General features: G+C 41.6%; 1 protein-coding gene across 6 annotated transcripts in view; it reads left to right on the top strand.

The window, feature by feature from the left end:
• Window positions 1–17874, top strand: part of GRHL2 (grainyhead like transcription factor 2) — a 171122-nt gene that overhangs the window by 121515 nt on the left and 31733 nt on the right. For all 6 annotated transcript variants that reach the window (XR_009740917.1, XR_009740915.1, XR_009740914.1 and 3 more), the window contains exons 9-11: window positions 4410–4568; window positions 12335–12422; window positions 13108–13247. Coding sequence is in view for 2 of the 6 variants with exons in the window: in XM_061439255.1 (XP_061295239.1) it covers window positions 4410–4568; window positions 12335–12422; window positions 13108–13247 (387 nt within the window). In the remaining 4 variants the exon portion in view is untranslated. The remainder of the gene's footprint in view (window positions 1–4409; window positions 4569–12334; window positions 12423–13107; window positions 13248–17874) is intronic.

The following is a 17874-nucleotide window of genomic DNA, read 5'->3' as shown; positions in this document are numbered from 1 at the left end:
TGCTTTGCTAGCGGGTCAGACAGTCAGGCAAGAAGAAAGCAGTGCCAACCCTATTATAAAATCCCTACTTGTTAGGATAATTCTGGTAACATAACATAGCAGAAAAAGAAGGTAGAGTCTTGCGTTGTTTACTTTTTGTAGAATCAGGCTGCCATGAATCAAAGAGGGCCCACTGGATCTTCTCCTAAGGACCTTTCTCCATGAAGAGGACCTAAGTCTAACTGTCTCCTGGTAGGGGCCAGTGCGCTGTAGCTCATTTCACCATTGAGACCTTCTCTACTGGATGGCTCGTTGTTACAGCTCCTCCAAGGACGAGTTAGTGCATGTGTTGCAGAATATTGCCAGTAAGCATCTGTTATTTCCATAGATCTGTCCTACTCAAGTGGCCCTTTAAATATACATATTTCATCAGCTAAGCTTTCTTAGCTGAGACCTTGGGCTGATGAGGCCACAATTAATACTGCTTCCTGTCTGTCTGGGTATATGTCCACGGTGAGTAAGCATATGGATCAATCAGTGAGCCAACCATGAATCCTATTAGCTTGGGAAGAACAGAACAGTTTTCTCTTCTGGCTCCTGCAGGACTTGGGAGGCTTTATGAGGGAAAGGGAAAAAAACCAGTCTGGTTGAGGACTCTGTCGATTATAGCCACCAACAGGAAGATTTCTACATGAAATACACAGCCACAAATTGGAACAACTGCGTAGCTCACCAGAGTGATCATTGATTTGCTGACATAAAGCTGTGTTTATTTATACATTCTGGCCAAGAAAAACCCTATCGCCAATAATGCCAATCACAATTTAAGAAGTCAAGTGTTCCTAGAAAAGTATGCTTTTATTTTCTAACCTGTTTGATGAAGTTATTGTAATCTTTCATGCGTGTGTGTGCTCAGTCACTCAGTCGTGTCCGACTCTTTGTGACCATATGGACTTTAGCCCTCCAGGCTCCTCTGTCCAGGGGATTCTCCAGGCAAGAATACTGGAGTGGGTTGCCATTTCCTCCTCCAGGGGATCTTCCCAACCCAGGGATTGAACCTACATCTCCTGCATTGCAGGCAGATTCTTTACCGCTGAGCCACCGAGAAAGCTAGCCTCAAACTTCTGTGATTGCAGGGACCATTGTTGTACCTCTGCTAGTATCCAGCACAGTCTCAGAGACATGGTAGATGCCTAAAAATATCTGTGGCGTGAGTGAATGTTCTCTGCAGTCAGGATATCTTCTACTTTTACCCTGAAAATTCAGTAGGAAAAACCAGCATGGCATCTTCCTTCTGAGTGGTCTTCATCACTTAGCTCTCCTAAATCACTTGACATTTGCATCTCTAGTTACTCTTTGCCTTTATTTTCCTAAATAATAAACAAGTATTTATGGAATCCCTGACCTTAGCCCATTGTCTCTGTGGGTTGTGTATTTCACTTGTGTCTTTCAAGTTCAGTATTCTGTGTTCTCATGGCCTCTGTACACATCTCTCTCTGGGGAGCCCTGACCACTCTGTATTGGTCATTGCTGGATTACTCATCTGTCTTCCCCTTGGACTATTAGCTCCATGAGACGGATCTGCTTTCTTCTGTATCCCCAGTGTCTAATGCTGCATTTGAACTACTGTGAACTTGTGTTGATCTTTATAGAATGAATGAATGAAAAAGGAATGAATGAATGGAATGCCCATATTTATGGTTAGATCATCTTTAGGCACTTGTTTCCGGATGCAGCTAGAGAAGTGAGATCCTGTGTCATGGTGTCCATAGGTGTTGTGATTAGCATGTCACTAAGATGTGTCATCTGGGCTTGACTGAGATTGATGTGGTGTGCTGCCTTGCTAATGTGTCTCTATTGCCAAGCAAGGGGCTCAGAAAAAGGCAATCTTTATATAGATATAGCACTAAAAATGAGAGATTTGGTTGTATGAATTACCAAAGGACGACCAGGGATATGGCCTGAAATGAATTAGATCAAAAATTTGAATGGCCTTTAAAATGCAGCTCCTGGAAGTGGCTCTTTGCTTTCTGCTGGGTGTTTTCTGGGGGTGTTGCTATGATATGAAAGGCTTTAGGACAAGAGTTTGAAGGTGAATAAAGATTTCAAAGGGACCAAATAAAACAAGAGTCAGATAATACATCTGATGAAATGGATTTCATAATACATAACTGTACAATTTTAAAACAGTGAGTTTAAAGTTTTCTGTTGAATACAAATAATAAGCTGGAATCAAGATTGCAGGGAGAAATATCAATAACCTCAGATATGCAGATGACAACACCCTTACAGCAGAAAGTGAAGAGGAACTCAAAAGCCTCTTGATGAAAGTGAAAGAGGAGAGTGAAAAAGTTGGCTTAAAGCTCAACATTCAGAAAACGAAGATCATGGCATCCAGTCCCATCACTTCATGGGAAATAGATGGGGAAACAGTGGAAACAGTGTCAGACTTTATTTTGGGGGGCTCCAAAATCACTGCAGATGGTGATTGCAGCCATGGAACTAAAAGACGCTTACTCCTTGGAAGAAAAGTTAGGACCAACCTAGATAGCATATTGAAAAGCAGAGACATTACTTTGCCAACAAAGGTCTGTCTAGTCAAGGCTATGGTTTTTCCAGTGGTCATGTATGGATGTGAGAGTTGGACTGTGAAGAAGGCTGAGCACCGAAGAATTGATGCTTTTGAACTGTGGTGTTGGAGAAGACTCTTGAGAGTCTCTTGGACTGCAAGGAGATCCAACCAGTCCATTCTGAAGGAGATCAGCCCTGGGATTTCTTTGGAAGGAATGATGCTAAAGCTGAAACTCCAGTACTTTGGCCACCTCATGAGAAGAGTTGACTCATTGGAAAAGACTCTGATGCTGGGAGGGATTGGGGGCAGGAGGAGAAGGGGATGACAGAGGATGAGACGGCTGGATGGCATCACTGACTTGATGGACGTGAGTTTGAATGAACTCTGGGAGTTGGTGATGGACAGGGAGGCCTGGCATGCTGCAATTCATGGGGTGGCAAAGAGTTGGACACGACTGAGTGACTGAACTGAACTGAACTGACTGAACTGAAAATAGTATCAAGGATGTAATCTATTGTGCCTGTTTTTCCCCAGAGACTGCCTCTTCTATTCATGTATTCACCAGATAAATCTAAGTGCTGTCCTTATATCCCTGTGTGCGTGCTATCGCTCAGTCATGTCCAACTCTTTGTGACCCTATGGACTGCAGGCCACCAGGCTCCTCTGTCCATGGGATTCTCTAGGCAAGAATACTGGAGTGGGTTGCTATGCCCTCCTCCAGGGGATCTTTCTGACCCAGGGGTCAAACCCGAGTCTCTTATGTCTCGTGCTTTGGCAGGCGAGTTCTTTACCACTAGCACCACCTGGAAAGCCCCCTAATATCCCTAGTCCTTCATAAATAAAGTGGTATGTATTGATGTCTATAAACTATAGAAAAAGAGGATAAATTTAATCATTTGTATTCCTCTTTCCATTCCTCTCAGTATTTTATAATGAGATTATTATTTTTAGTTCTGTTGGGCAGTTCCATTTTTTCAGATTCATATCATTTTGTTTGTCTCTCTTGATACCTCATGTTGTAAGATGAGAATGCTGATGTCTTTACTACCCATCCATCCTCCTGTTCCATGTCTTACTTTGCCAGCTCTTTTACTTTTTCACCAAGTTGAAAGCATCTTAGCATTTTATATTCTGTTCTTTGGAGAGGGTTTAAGAATGATTTAACGGGAAAATTGAAAACCAAAAACTAGAAATGGCTTGACTGAGATCTGGTTAATGTTAGAGCTGGGACTAAAACCTGGGGCTTTTGACTCTCAGTCTAGTGGGCTTTCTAAATAAATTCGTTGACCTCATTCATCAGATGTTTATTGAATGGTTATTCTCTGCTAGGCATTACATTAAGTACCAGTAATACAAAAATAATAAAAAATTGTCTCAAATCTCATACTCTCATGAAAATAAGAAAAATAGATGTGTAAACAAACAACTATGTTTCGATGCAATAAGATGCAAAGGAAGATGTTGTGTAGCTTTTTTTTTTTTTTAAGCCCCACAGGTCAGAGATTATAGAAATCAATGTAATTATTAAAAGTTACAGTTTTTATATGTTGAGGAGATAGTGTTTCACCCAACTAACTTATGCATGTTTGGAAAATAAGGCATTGCTGATATAAAGATAAATTTAAATTGTCTGTTTCAAGTTTAAATATAAAAGCAAAAATGTTGTAAATTTATAACTAGAAATTATAATAAATCAGTTTCATGTATTCAGTAAGTTTTATGTGAGAATATCCACATATTCTTTAGTTGTACTTTTAGGTTTGTTTAATATTCTAATTTTAAGTCTAAGGCTTATGCATTTTTTTAATAGATCTATTTTATGGTGACTCGTGAACTTTTTCCTTTCTTCCTCCCTCAGATTTTCATCACCGTGAACTGCCTGAGTACAGATTTCTCCTCCCAAAAAGGAGTGAAAGGACTTCCTTTGATGATTCAGATTGATACATACAGTTATAATAATCGTAGCAATAAACCCATTCATAGAGCTTATTGCCAGATCAAGGTCTTCTGCGACAAAGTGAGTAAAGATGACAGTTTGTCATAAAGGTATTTTTGTTATTAGATATTACTTTTGATGACATTTCCCCCTTGTCACCTTTCTTGTCTAGTGGTGTCCAAATAATCACTTTCCAGTCACAGTGGGAGTGGCAATCTTTCATTCTCAGTTCTTATTAGCTATCTCCGGAGCCATCAACTGTATTTGTTTTTTTTCAGTCAATCATTCTAGCACTAATTTAATGACTGACATTGTGCTGTGCTGTGAGTCTGATTCACATAGATATAACTGATCTAATAGATGGATAGTTTTTAATGGGTAGGTAGATCTTGTCCCAGAACATACTAATATAACCTCTTTTATGGGTTAAATGGGGTCTCCTCTAGAGCCTTTTGGAATGGACACAGTACCTTTTAGGTATGTTCACTAGCAAACATGATGCTTCAGGAGGACATGTAGTTTTTGAATCTTCTTGAATCCCCCTGTATGAGATAGATCAATTAGAATAGCAAAGATTAAAATCCCATGTTTATGTGATGAGAGACCCTTACAAATCCCAAATGTGAATGGGACCAAGCATCAACAGTTTCAGAACCTGTATGATGTCAGCATCATGAGGGAAAATAATGGACTCACTTGATGACCGAAGAACAGGACACTGTCAAGTGGTCCATGATAGCAGAGAGTGCAGTGGGCATCGAGGACATCTGGTGAGACTGGGGTAGAAGGATGGAGTGTGCAGACTTGAATTTACTGCTGGGTGGGTGCAAGGGGACAAAGCATTGGAGTGTTTGGGGCTCTATAAACTTGGGAAAGTTACAAATCGAAGTTCCCTTCTAGGATAAAAATCCTGCTCTGAGAAAAGGCTACTGGGAGTAGAATCCAAGTTGAGTTAGACAAAAACAAAGCAAAGGTTCAAAGGAATGAGAAGTTCCAATTAAAAAGGAAGAGGGGAAAGAAAACAGAGTAGTGAGATCTCAGGAAATACAGGACGATTTTCTGGTATCACTTTGTGAACACAGCTAGAGTAGGAGCATGAGGACCATCAAGCTAGAAGAATTATCCTAACTTACTTATTTCACTTAGAAATGACCAACAGAAAAGAAAAAATATTGAGTCCCCTACAGTGTTACATGAAAAATATAATTAAGATTAGACTAACTTCTTGTGGACCATGGATGCATGCCAGAAAGACATGCCCCCGAAACAGGTGATACATATTATATGTCCTTATGTCTATAGCCTACTGTTTCAGATGGGCTGAGAATTAACAAAATTTTAAAATATGAAATTAACAAAATCATGGAAATTATGAAGAACAACATAAACAACAATTTGAAAAACTCAGACATGAGATGTTTGGAGACCAGAATGACTTGAAAAGAGATATAGTAGAATTCAGGAAAAAATTTAGAAGTGGAAGATTAAAATGTTTCAGAAGTAAAGACTACTACATGGGAGTAAATAAATGTAAAATATAATTCCTTAAGAACAATACAAGTATAAAATGGCAAAATTTTTAAAACTTGAAGAAATGAGAAAACAATTAAGAGAAAATAATAGATACAGAAGAGAGGGAAAGAAGATACAAAGACATATAATATGTATCTTTGTGGGAGAAAACATAAACAATGGAACAGAAGAAAAGCTAAAAAAGGACAAATCAGGAAAACTTAAAAAGAACATATTTTTAATGAGCTACCAGGCACTTGGGAAAGTTGATTGAGGATAGCCAATATCAAAAGCCATTGGACTTTAAAAATATTCTTTGGGCATCTAAGAAAAATAAAATAGACAATGCGTCATTAATTTTTTTCATTAATTTTTACTGGAGTGTAGTTGATGTACAGTGTTGTCTTGGTTCCAGGCGCATAGCAAAGTGAATCAGCCACACACACACATATATCCACTCTTTTCCAGACTTTCCTCCCATAGAGGCCACCACACAGGGTTGAGCTGAGTTCCCTGTGTTACGCAGTAGGTCCCTATTAGCCATCTACTTTATATATGGTAGGCAATGAATCATTTATAAGGAAACTTTTATTATCAAGCTTTTCAACAGCAGCACCTTGTCAGGAGACAGTGATATTTAAAGTAACCAAGTAAAGAAAATGTGAGCCAAGGATTTTATATCCAGCCAAGCTGATTTTCAAGTATAAGGAAAACAGGCAAATGCAAAACAAAATAAAACAAGGAAACAAAACCACCAGTGAACAAACAACCAAAGGGGCAAAAATCCAGGGAATATTTCTGCTCTAGGAATCTAGTAAAAAACTTTGTTTAGACACCGATATGACTGTAAAGACATTGATAAAAGGACCGACGGTGAGCATTCCACGTGTTTTTATCTTGGATATAATGATGGGAGAGACAGGAATGGCAATATGATATGTTCTGACAATAATCAAGACATAATTATTTAGCAATTGGGTAGGGTAGGGAGAGAATATGAAAAATTGAATAAACTGGCAACTGCTGTTGCTGTTATTTTAGTTTCTAAGTCATGTCCAATTCTTTTGTGACCCCATGGACTGTAGCCTGCCAGGCTCCTCTGTTCATGGGATTTCCCAGGCAAGAATATTAGGGTGGGCTGTCATTTCCTTCTCCAGGGGATCTTCCCAACCCAGGGATCAAACCCGAGTCTCCTGCATTGCAGGCAGATTCTTTACTACTGAACCGCCAGGGAGTTGGCTGGATGTAAAAGAGTAGGAGTTCAGTTAGGTCCTGGGGAGAAGACAGAAAGGGGAAAAAGAGGTTAGTGGCTAATTCAGAATTGCCAGCACTCTTAACGGTGCTGCAGTCAGATGTAGATCAAAGAGCTTATAGGGCCATTAAAATGTCTGAGTTGTCGTTTAGCAGAGTTGGAGAGGAGGAAGAAGTGGGCATCTCTGAACAGAAGGCAGAGATGATCATGAGACGAGAGAAGGAAGCAAATTAACTCGAACTGCACTGAGTTTAGGGACATGTGGCATAATGGAAAATGTCTCTAAAATCTCGATAGCGTTTCAAGTTGCAATGATTTCAATTAGTGCTAATTGTCAGAGCAGCACAGCCCTCTCAGGCCCAGTTAGGCAGCTTCCATGATATAGAGGAGGCACAGGTAGGTCTGTAGACACAGTTGTTATGTAGATGAGAAAATTGCCAGTGAGCACAGGTAACTCGCCAGAGTCATGTGGCGAAAAAGCAGAGTAGCTGCGTGTAAATCCATGTCTGATCCCAAACTCAGATTCCTTATATCTTTAATTCAACATATTAAACGTTAAGAAAGCATTTTCAAATGATGTACAAGGTGGAATTTTTAAAGTACGCATGGGAGAACAGTTAACTGATTTGAATTCCCTTCTTTTATTCCAGAAGTTTCAAGGGGAATAGTAGAATCCCCCTCCCTGAATCTCCTTATTGGAAGGAAGGAGGAAGATTAGGAGCAAGGAGAAAAGGAAGGAAGGGTGGAATGGAGGCCCTGGGCAATCTGTTTACCTTTAAGTCACAGCTGGAATTGAAAGTATGAAAGAGAAGGCTTAAGAGATGCTCGTATAATTATTTGTTTCGAGTATTGATGTAATAAATACTAAAAATAAAAATAAAGCATAAAATGCAGAATAAACAGAGAGTGCCATATTGTTCACTATGCCCTAGAATGAGAGGGACTCCAAGGAACTAGTGATGTAGAGAGTCTCTAGTGGGTCGCTTTTTAGTTAACATGGTGATGAGGATCAGGAAACTCATAGGGAAGGAATCTCATGGGATAAGCAGAGTATATTAATCTTAACTGCTCTTAATTATTCCAATAAGCTAGATGCAAAATCTTTTGCTATGATTTGTCATTATATTTGTAGCCATGATTTCAAAATACAGGCAAAACTCATTCCTGGGACATTTTAGTTCTTGCACTTTCAAATGTGTGTATAAATGCAAAAGATTAATTTGAATCATCTTCTAAAGCAAAAGAATTAAGAGCTATTCCATTTTCAGTTCAGTTCAGTCGCTCAGTCATGTCCGACTCTCTGCGACCCCATGAACCACAGCACGCCAGGCCTCCTGTCCATTACCAACTCCCAGAGTTCATTCAGACTCACGTCCATCGAGTCATTGATGTCATCCAGCCATCTCATCCTCTGTCGTCCCCTTCTCCTCCTGCCCCCAATCCTCCCAGCGTCAGAGTCTTTTCCAATGAGTCAACTCTTCACATTCCATTTTAAAACTGTAAATTTCCCACAGTTTAAACAGATGGAATTTTGTACTATTTATAGTTCCCTAGGTTGATTTCTAATTAATGCACCTGTAAGATTGCAGATGAAAATAAAGGACTTCTCTCCCTTTTTTTGATATTAAAATTTCTTTTTTTGAAATACATATGTTTATGAATTAAAAATTCAGGATCTGCTATATGGCTATATCTTTATCAATACTTTTGTCTGTATTTTTATGGGCTCAGTCACTCAATTGTGTCCAGCTCTTTGTGATCCCATCAACTGTAGCCAGACAGGCTTCTCTGTCAATGGAATTTTCCAGGCAAGAATACTAGAGTGACTTGCCATTTCCTACTCCAGGGGATCTTCCCAACCCAGGGTTTGAACCTGCATCTCTTGCGTCTCCTATGTTGGCAGATGGATTCTTTACTACTACGCCACCTGGGAAGCAGATATCTTTATATCTGTATTTAATTCAGTTATCTTTCATGAAAAACAAGAATCATATTACTGCAAAGAGCAACTATATATTGTTCAAAACTTGAAAATAAAGCCACCTTCTCCTAAGAATTTTCCCCCTCTTTATTAATTCTTGCTTAGAATTATCTTGGAGATTATAAAAAACTAAAGATATTTTTCCAAAATACCTTCTCGGTATCTTGGCCAACTTTAAATAGGTTAAGGCCACATTATTGAGACAAATTTAAGAGAAACAATTTAAGTATCAAATACAAATATAAAGATAGCCATCACCTCTCAAGAGGTGGCAAAGGTGATCACAGTATAATCAGGAAATCCTCTGGCATCTTTTTTTCTTTTCTCCAAATTTAACACTTCATAATGAACATCTAAGTGGGGGAAATTATTTTCAAATGATAAATTTGGTATTTGTAGCAAATTATACCCTTCTGGAAGAACCAGACTTTTTTACATTTTAATGAGAGTGAAAATATTTTCCAGAAGCTTTGGGTCACAAATAATCAAAAGAAGGAAAGGAATTCTTGGAAGGTCATGTTCAAGGATGGTTCTTCATCATAATTGAATGTATCAAAGCTGCCCTGGGTCACTGTGAATCAAAGCGTTATTTTAAACATGAGGACGGTGGTCCTCCTAAGTTTGGATACTATCAGAATTGTTTTGGAGTGCTGCTCTCTGGGCCTTCTGGGCAGGGAGTTTCTTACATAGATGTGGTGCCCGGACTAGGCTCTATGGAGAACTACTCTGTGTTTTATGTTAATCCTTCAGGTTTGGTGTATCAAAGAACCCCTGTAAAATGATAAGCAGGTGGCTTTATTTCCTAAAAATTGACACTGAACATATATAAACCTTGGAACGGTAATTTCAGAACTTTTCTTCACATAAATTGTACAAGACAGAAGACTAATTTTAAAATAAAATTGCTCGACAAACTTTGGGATGTGTCTTCAGTGAGTTATAATTTATGTAGGTACATTTCTATATTTTGACTTACATGCAATACTATATTGTACAGAACTTCAAATACAGAGAAAAAAGTCTTACATGGACACAACTACAAATGAATAATAAGGGCCTTTTGCTTCTTTTTCACACCCATTTGAACAAAGTCATGTTTGTGCATTTAGCACTTTATTTTTTTTCTGAAAATATTATACCTTATCTAGACAAAAATCTCTACAAAACTTTTAGTTTATCTTGAAGAGACTTTCCAAGGAAATATTTTTATATTTTATCTCCTTCTTTCTATGAATTTCTATGGTTTATAAACATCAGTGACAATTTAAAACTTAAAAATAGAGCACTGTAAATGATTAGTCTCTTTTTGGAGTAGAAGCTTTTTGACATAAAAATGCATATTTATAATATCTGTTTAAACTATTATAAGCATCCAAATCTTACCAATGTAAAGTTCTTAGAGCTCTCCTGGCTCAGAGGAAGTGCCGCATCTGATTAGCTGTCATCACTTGTTCATGAAGAATTAGCTCTAAAGCCGTGTCCTTTATGATGGATGCCTCCCTTGGCCACATGTCTCCATTGTGTCATGGCCTTACTTTGGCCAGAATTGGGATTATGTTTTTTTTTTTTTTTTTAAGCCAGATTGATAAGCAAAATCTATATTTCAGTGTTTTACTTCTAAACCATTAGCGTGCCCCTTTCTGTGAATTGCCTTCATGACTCTTGTCCATTTTTTAACTGGTATGATAGTTGCTGTTTTCTTTTTAAATTTGAATCATTATTTATATGTTATTGATTTAACACTTTATATGAGATTTTATGGGCTTCCCTGGTTGCTTAGGCAGTAAAGAATCCGCCTGCAGTGTGGGAGACCTGGGTTCGATCCCTGGGTTGGGAAGATCCCCTGGAGGAGGGCACGGCAACCCACTCCAGTATTCTGGCCTGGAAAATCCCCAAGGACAGAGGCACCTGGTGGGCTACAGTCCATGGGGTCACAAAATGTCAGACACGACCGAGTGATGAAGCCCAGCCCAGCACAGCACATGAGATTTATATAGCAAGTATTTCTACCAACTTGTCCCTTCCTTTTTAATTGATCTGTGTGCATTTTACAGAAGGATTAAATTGTATATTCTCAGATCTATCTCTTTTGTGTGTGATAACTTGGGGATTTTCCAGGGGTAGAGGTTGCTGAGCAGTCCACACTTTGCTGTTTTTTAAATGTGCTGCCACAAAGGGCAGAAATAGTGAGGATTTGAAATGTAGGAGGAGTCGAGGCTGGGAGAGGTGTCGCGTTAGAGCACCTTGGAAATATAGGTATAGATGGACTTCTCTGCCACAAGAATGGAGAGAGGGAAAGGCAAAGGGAACTATGTGGAAATGTCTGTATTTGGGGCGTGAGAAGAGGAAAATGAGTCAGCAAAGCTGACATCGAAGGGTGACCAAAAAGAGAAGAGGATGATCAAAGAATTGTGGAAGACCAAGAGGGCAAGAGACATGGGTGATGGCCAGCTGGTTAATTTGGATGGAGTTGGCAAGAGATGCCAATGAAAAAGTCAAATTACAGGGAACAGAGGAGCAAAAAGGCAAATTGAATGCCATTTCCAAGAGCATGTGAACATATTAAGACAAAAGCCCAGATCGTAGTTGTATATACAAAATCTTACACCTTGTGTAGCTTGCTTCAGCCCTACCTCATTTCCTCTTCTGTAATAATTTTTTAAAGTTCCATACCAAGGAGCAAAGGAAAAGTTTTATAGGAAATTCATACTCAACTTTCATGCCCACTCCATGATTAGGAAAGATAACAGGCCAATGCGTCATCCTACAACATTTTATTTTAAATAAATACCACTAAAATTACTTAACTGGCTTTACTGGGATAGGGAACTGAGTCTGGCCTTTCCGTAATTGGAATTGTTTAAATAGGCAAGATACCAAAAAAGGGGAGACTTTGGGAGGAGTGGGATCCCTCCCTCCCCCAGGACGTCAGCAACATCAGGTAGACTGAGGGGCGGTCGACCTCGCTGGAGGCTGGAGCCGCGGCTGCTGGCCTCCCCTCCCCACGTTTTATTTCTTATCCCTGTGACTTGTGTGTGCACAATTGTTTTGCACTTTCTGGTAACATGCCTGGCATTGTCTGCATTTGTTTTTCCCTGTCAGGGAGCAGAAAGAAAAATCCGAGATGAAGAGAGGAAGCAGAACAGGAAGAAGGGGAAAGGCCAGGCCTCCCAGACCCAGTGCAACAATTGTGAGTGTGGCTGGGAAGGGGGTGGGCTTCAGCCGGGCCAGGTCCACCAAGGAACGGGTGGAAAGAAGTGGGTTGCAGGTAAAATATGCACGTCCAAGTTATGGCTGGGCTTCCCTGGTGGCTCAGACAGTAATGAATCCTCCTGCAATGAGGGAGACCTGGGTTCGACCTCTGAGCTGGGAAGTTCGTCTGGAAGAGGGCATAGCAACCCACTCCAGTATTCTTGCCTGGAGAATCCCCATGGACAGAGGAGCCTGGCGGGCTTCCGTCCATGTGGTTGCAAAGAGTCAAACGCAACTGAGCAACTAAGCACAGCACAAGTTATGGCTAGCCACGGCGATGGGGAGAACCATCCCTGTGCAAAGCAAATAGGATCATGTGATTACATCAGAGCTAGGAGGGAGGTTCTCATACTCCAGAGACCAACATCCTCCTTCTCCAGACAAATCTAGGGTGCAGAGAGTGACAGGAGAGCACCCCTTCAGGAGTGTTCACTCCAGGTGCACACTCTTTCTGCTGGTCTGGTGATGGGAGAGGGCAGGCTTTTAAAGTCTGTTCACATATATGGCATTTGGGAAGCTTCATAGGAGACCATTGCGAACTTTAGCCAAGACTAGAGCTTACAAGTGAGAGATCTTAAGTCATCCACGACCCTTGCACTTACGGGTTTTGTGATCGTGTCCAGCCTCTGATGGGAAGTTGGCAGCGATACCGTTACAGAAGAAGAGTGACGTCACCTACTTCAAGACAATGCCTGATCTGCACTCCCAGCCCGTCCTCTTCATACCTGATGTTCACTTCGCAAACCTGCAGAGAACAGGACAGGTATGGCTGACCCGCTCACATCACCTGCCATCCATCCACTCGGCAGGTAGAGCCTTAAGAGACCATCACTTCAGGCGCTATTGACCTGAAAAATAAAACCTATGCGTTCGACCAAAAGTCAGCCATTTCCTACAGAAAATGTAATTTTATAGAAAGGAATGTCTCAGGAGAGGAAACCAACTTACTAAGGGGAAGGTGAGAGTGAGCTGATAATAGTGAAGTGTTGACAAAGCAATGAAAGAGGAAGAAAGTAAGAAGGCTGATAACCTGTAAGGCAAGTTTTGTGAGTTTTGTTCTGTGGGATCCGCATGATGCGATAGGGCTCCATCTAATGGTGGGAAATTGAACTGCACCCATTGGAAAGTTGCTTAAGAGGAAAATTCTTTCTGTTAAAAACTTTTTCTTAGTAAATTGACAGTTACTGTTGAATAGGTAAATTATTTTAAACCAAAAGAAAAATGAGATTGTAGACAAGCCTTTTAAAAGACAATTCCTGTCTTCTAGTTCTAGTTACAAGTGAAATTATAGAGATAATATAATAATACATAAACACCCAATAATTAGCTCCTTATGGTAGCTCACGTTAATGATATGCAGCCACTAAAATTATAATTAGGAAAACTATGTAGCAACATAGGAACTAGTTATGATAATGTTCAGTGGGGAAAAGGTAGAATATTCATTTGTGTCTATACTGTGATTCCAAATACTGGGTTGGCCTAAAATTTCATTTGGGTTTTTTGCAAGATGTTACAAGAAAAATTGTAATACTTGATGAGTAAGCTTAAGAGATGGATAATTTTTCTTGCTTTTTGTAATGTCTTAATATTGTCTATTTTATGTGATAAATTAAAATTGTGTGAAAAAAAATTACTTCCCTAGCTTTAGCCAGAATTGTCTTCCTGTTGAGAAATAGGTGCATACTGACACATTCAAGTTTTTCTTCCATTCTAGCGTTCAGGTACTCACTGGAATTGACCTTAGTCTAGGAACAGAAATCATTATTGGCTTAACTTTCTTTTTCTTGAGAATATTTTGTCCCTGGGCCATTTCATTTTGTGTATGAGACAAACCAGTTATACAACCAGAACTTTTTAATTGGTGTTTTTGATGCCAACTAAATATGGGTAGCAGAATACCCCCTAGTTCTTTTTCTTAAGAGTGCATTACATTAAAATTTAACATTCTCATCTTGTCTTACTTGTCTGATAGGAAAAAGACACAGAGATGAAAGGAAGAATGTAATGATTTATTACGACATGAGTGCCAGGGCCTGATTTTATTTTTTAATTCCCAAGAACGTGGTGATTTGTGTATTTGCAGTCTTTGTAAATATGTGCTGTATTTTGAAGCTAGGTCGTCACACTTTTAGGAAAGAGGGGATGGTTGAATTAACTTGCTCTCATTGTTTCCTGTTGTGATTCTGGCTTCAGCCCTGTGTCAAAGCTGACAGCCTGACCTGTTCTCTTGGCAAGATTTCTCTAAAATACGCAAAGCTGTAAATGAATCTTAAGAGGAAAACTGACCAAATGTGACGGCTCGTGACTGTCTCTGGCCTCACGTACCCCCTCTGTGTCCTGAGCGGGACTCCTAGCCTGTGGCTGAGCAGAAGGAAAGTGTAGTCTTTCCCATTTGTTGGTTTCAGCAGTTTGCAAAGCAGCCCAACCAGCGTCCCTTGGGGCATCAGCACAGTTAAGTCCTGCTGTCCTTGAAGAGCCTCAGGCTTTCCCTGTGGCTTTGGAGTCAGAATGTAGGGGGTCAGTGAGGGAGCCTGCCTGAGCCCCGGGTGACAAAGGAATGCACTCTTCTGTGTGCTGGGACAGTGTGTCAACATCCTGTGGTTGATCAACGTGCTTGGCTGAAGGAAAAGAGCACGTGCGGTAGCTGGTCAGGACTAGAAAGGCTGCCTTTACTTAGAAGAGTCAGGAGTTTGGGGGGATGAGTCCAGAGGCAGGAGGGAAGAGGGCAGTGCTCTGATGTTGGAAGTGGGCAAGGGACAGGGCTTGGCGAGCTTCGACAGGCCAAACAAGAGCCAGCTGTGGCAGGTCACGAGCTGGCCCAGTTCTCCCATAAGGGAGCAGAGATGGAAGGGAGGAAGGCAGGTGATGGTGTGATGCTCAGTAACCGCTACTGCCATGGACCTGGCGAAGTCAGCCACGTGGCAGCCCTTCAGCTGCAGAACAAGCCGCTGGCTAGCTTTCACTGTCAGCCCACATGTCCCCTTCTCCCTCCATGTCTCACTGATTCACTCGTGGGTTGAAATAGTCACCGGATGGTTATCAAACACTCACAGGAGGGCATTCTTACCGAGTCCATGCTCATTCCGCTCCCTGCACGACAGGCCAGTAAATCAGAGACGAGGAATGTGGAGGCAAGGAATGTGACGTCATTCAGAAAGCAAGCAGACCAAGAAGGTGGCAGACTAGTATGTCCAAATGATCATCTTCTCTGGGCCTGGATGCCAGTTTCTGTTATAGAACAGAGATGGGGAGGAGGTGAGGAAGTAAAATAAAAAGGTCATGAGTCTTGCAAGTATCTCCTGGAATGGCCAGCCTGAGGGGGGAGGTGGGATGGGGACAGGTTGTGTTAATGTCTTTTTTCTTTTTGTAAAATTCAGGCAGAGGGGCAGGGTTCCCCAGGCAGGCCTTTTAGTAAACAAAAGCAACGGGGGAAGGGAAGCAAAAGTTAAAGAAACAGATCCACCATGGAGTCAGATTTTGTTGTCCCCTGAAACAGCATGAACCCAGGGTGCAGGCACTATGGAGGTCTCTGCTTTCCCTCTCCTCGCATTAAAGCCCAGAAGATCCAACCAGTCCATTCTAAAGGAGATCAGTCCTGGGTGTTCATTGGAAGGACTGATGCTGAAGCTGAAACTCCAATACTTTGGCCACCTCATGCGAACAGTTGACTCATTGGAAAAGACCCTGATGCTGGGAGGGATTGGGGGCAGGAGGAGAAGGGGACGACAGAGGATGAGATGGCTGGATGGCATCACTGACTCGATGGACATGAGTCTGAGTGAACTCCGGGAGTTGGTGATGGACAGGGAGGCCTGGCGTGCTGCAATTCATGGGGTCACAAAGAGTCGGATGCGGCTGAGCGACTGAACTGAACTGATGCAAGGTGCCTTTTGTCAAGAACCCTTGAAAAGAAGTGATAGAGGAGCTTGGGAGAAATTGTGGGCTGCGTAGGCCTCGTTCCTCTGGATCCCATGTACCTGGCAGGAATCAGCCTCCCTCAATGCACCTGAACCCAGGGAGGACATCCCTTCTCTTCTCCTTTACACCCTCGAGAGCCGTCTCCCTGACCTGTGGCTTGTAAGCCACCTCCACCCAAATCACAGGCGTTCTTGATAAGAATTCAGGTTCCCAAGGTTTATTCCAGGTCTTTCAAATTAAAATCTCCTAAGGGGAGCCTGGGGATTTGTGTTTATGAGAAGTTCTCCAGATCGTTTTTATGTGTTCTGAAGTTTGAGAACACTGTCCAAAAATCAAATTTGTGCAATAAGCACTAGAGCCGACTAGGAAGAGATGGTGGGTCATCCCGTGTGAGGAGGAGGAGGAGGAGTGGCGGTGCGGGGAGGCGAGGAGTGGCGGTGCGGGGAGGCGACGGGGGCAGCACAGTACAGGCTGCCCAGGAAGCCAGGGGGACACTCAAGAGAAGGTCGCTTCTGGCTCTGGATCACCAGGCACCTTCGCAGAGAGCTGGCCGTTACCCTGCCTGGGCAGTGAAGCAGGGCGGGTGTATTATGCCACATTTAAAGAAAGCAGCAAAAAAACAAGTCAGCATCAGTCTTGGGTCCAGTTCTGTGGCCCAGGCTCCCTGGCTTATGTGGGTCCCTCTGTATACATCTAAATAAATAGTCCATTCTGAGCATAACCCAGTGCTCTGATGCCACACTGAAACTTGGGGCGTGGGGAGGAAACGTCTTACCTTCACCTTCATTGCCTTGTGTTTAAGAAGAAAGGATACAATACTACCATAAACATTAAAAAGTTTAAGAGGAAAAAGTTCCCCATGGAAATCTCAGCCAATGACTAATATGACTCATTCCCGAAGAGTTCCAGGTAACGAGCTCTGTTGTATAACTAAGTCTGGGCTTGGCGGCATGCTGGAAACTGGCACGAGCCTTTGAGAAAGTTTACACGGAGGGTGTCATGGCTGTGGCAGGGACATTGATGAATTGCACTGGAACCCAAAGGTGATTTTTGAAGTTTAATGTGTGAATGTTGGATACTAACGAGTGTCATTCTCACCCAAATGCAAATGATCCTGAAGCACATAGTTAAAGCTCTTGAAAGGCCCACAGTTAATTGCCGTAAATAACTGGGTGAAGAGGACTTAACATACACAGCAGCTCCCCCTCTGGATTTCCAGAGCTGCATAAAATAATAAGGATGCTTCATAATGTCTTTAAATCTGATTTGGCCTGTTGCCAGGCTGACCACCTAAGAAGTCTCTTTCCCTTCTGGCCAGAACACCTCCTATGGCCAGAAATACCTCCTAGGGCTAGGTGACATTTCCTGGCCTGAAGATAGTTGGCTCCTAGATTTTTGTGGTCATGGGACCAGGGTAGCCCAAGTCCCTTTGGGAAATAAACAAAGGCCTGGGCTTACTGCCTGGTACT

This window comes from Bos javanicus, chromosome 14 (assembly GCF_032452875.1).
Source record: "Bos javanicus breed banteng chromosome 14, ARS-OSU_banteng_1.0, whole genome shotgun sequence".
Lineage (NCBI taxonomy): Eukaryota > Metazoa > Chordata > Mammalia > Artiodactyla > Bovidae > Bos > Bos javanicus.
The sequence above is the reverse complement of the archived record's forward strand: the minus strand, read 5'-3'. Positions and strand labels throughout refer to the sequence as shown.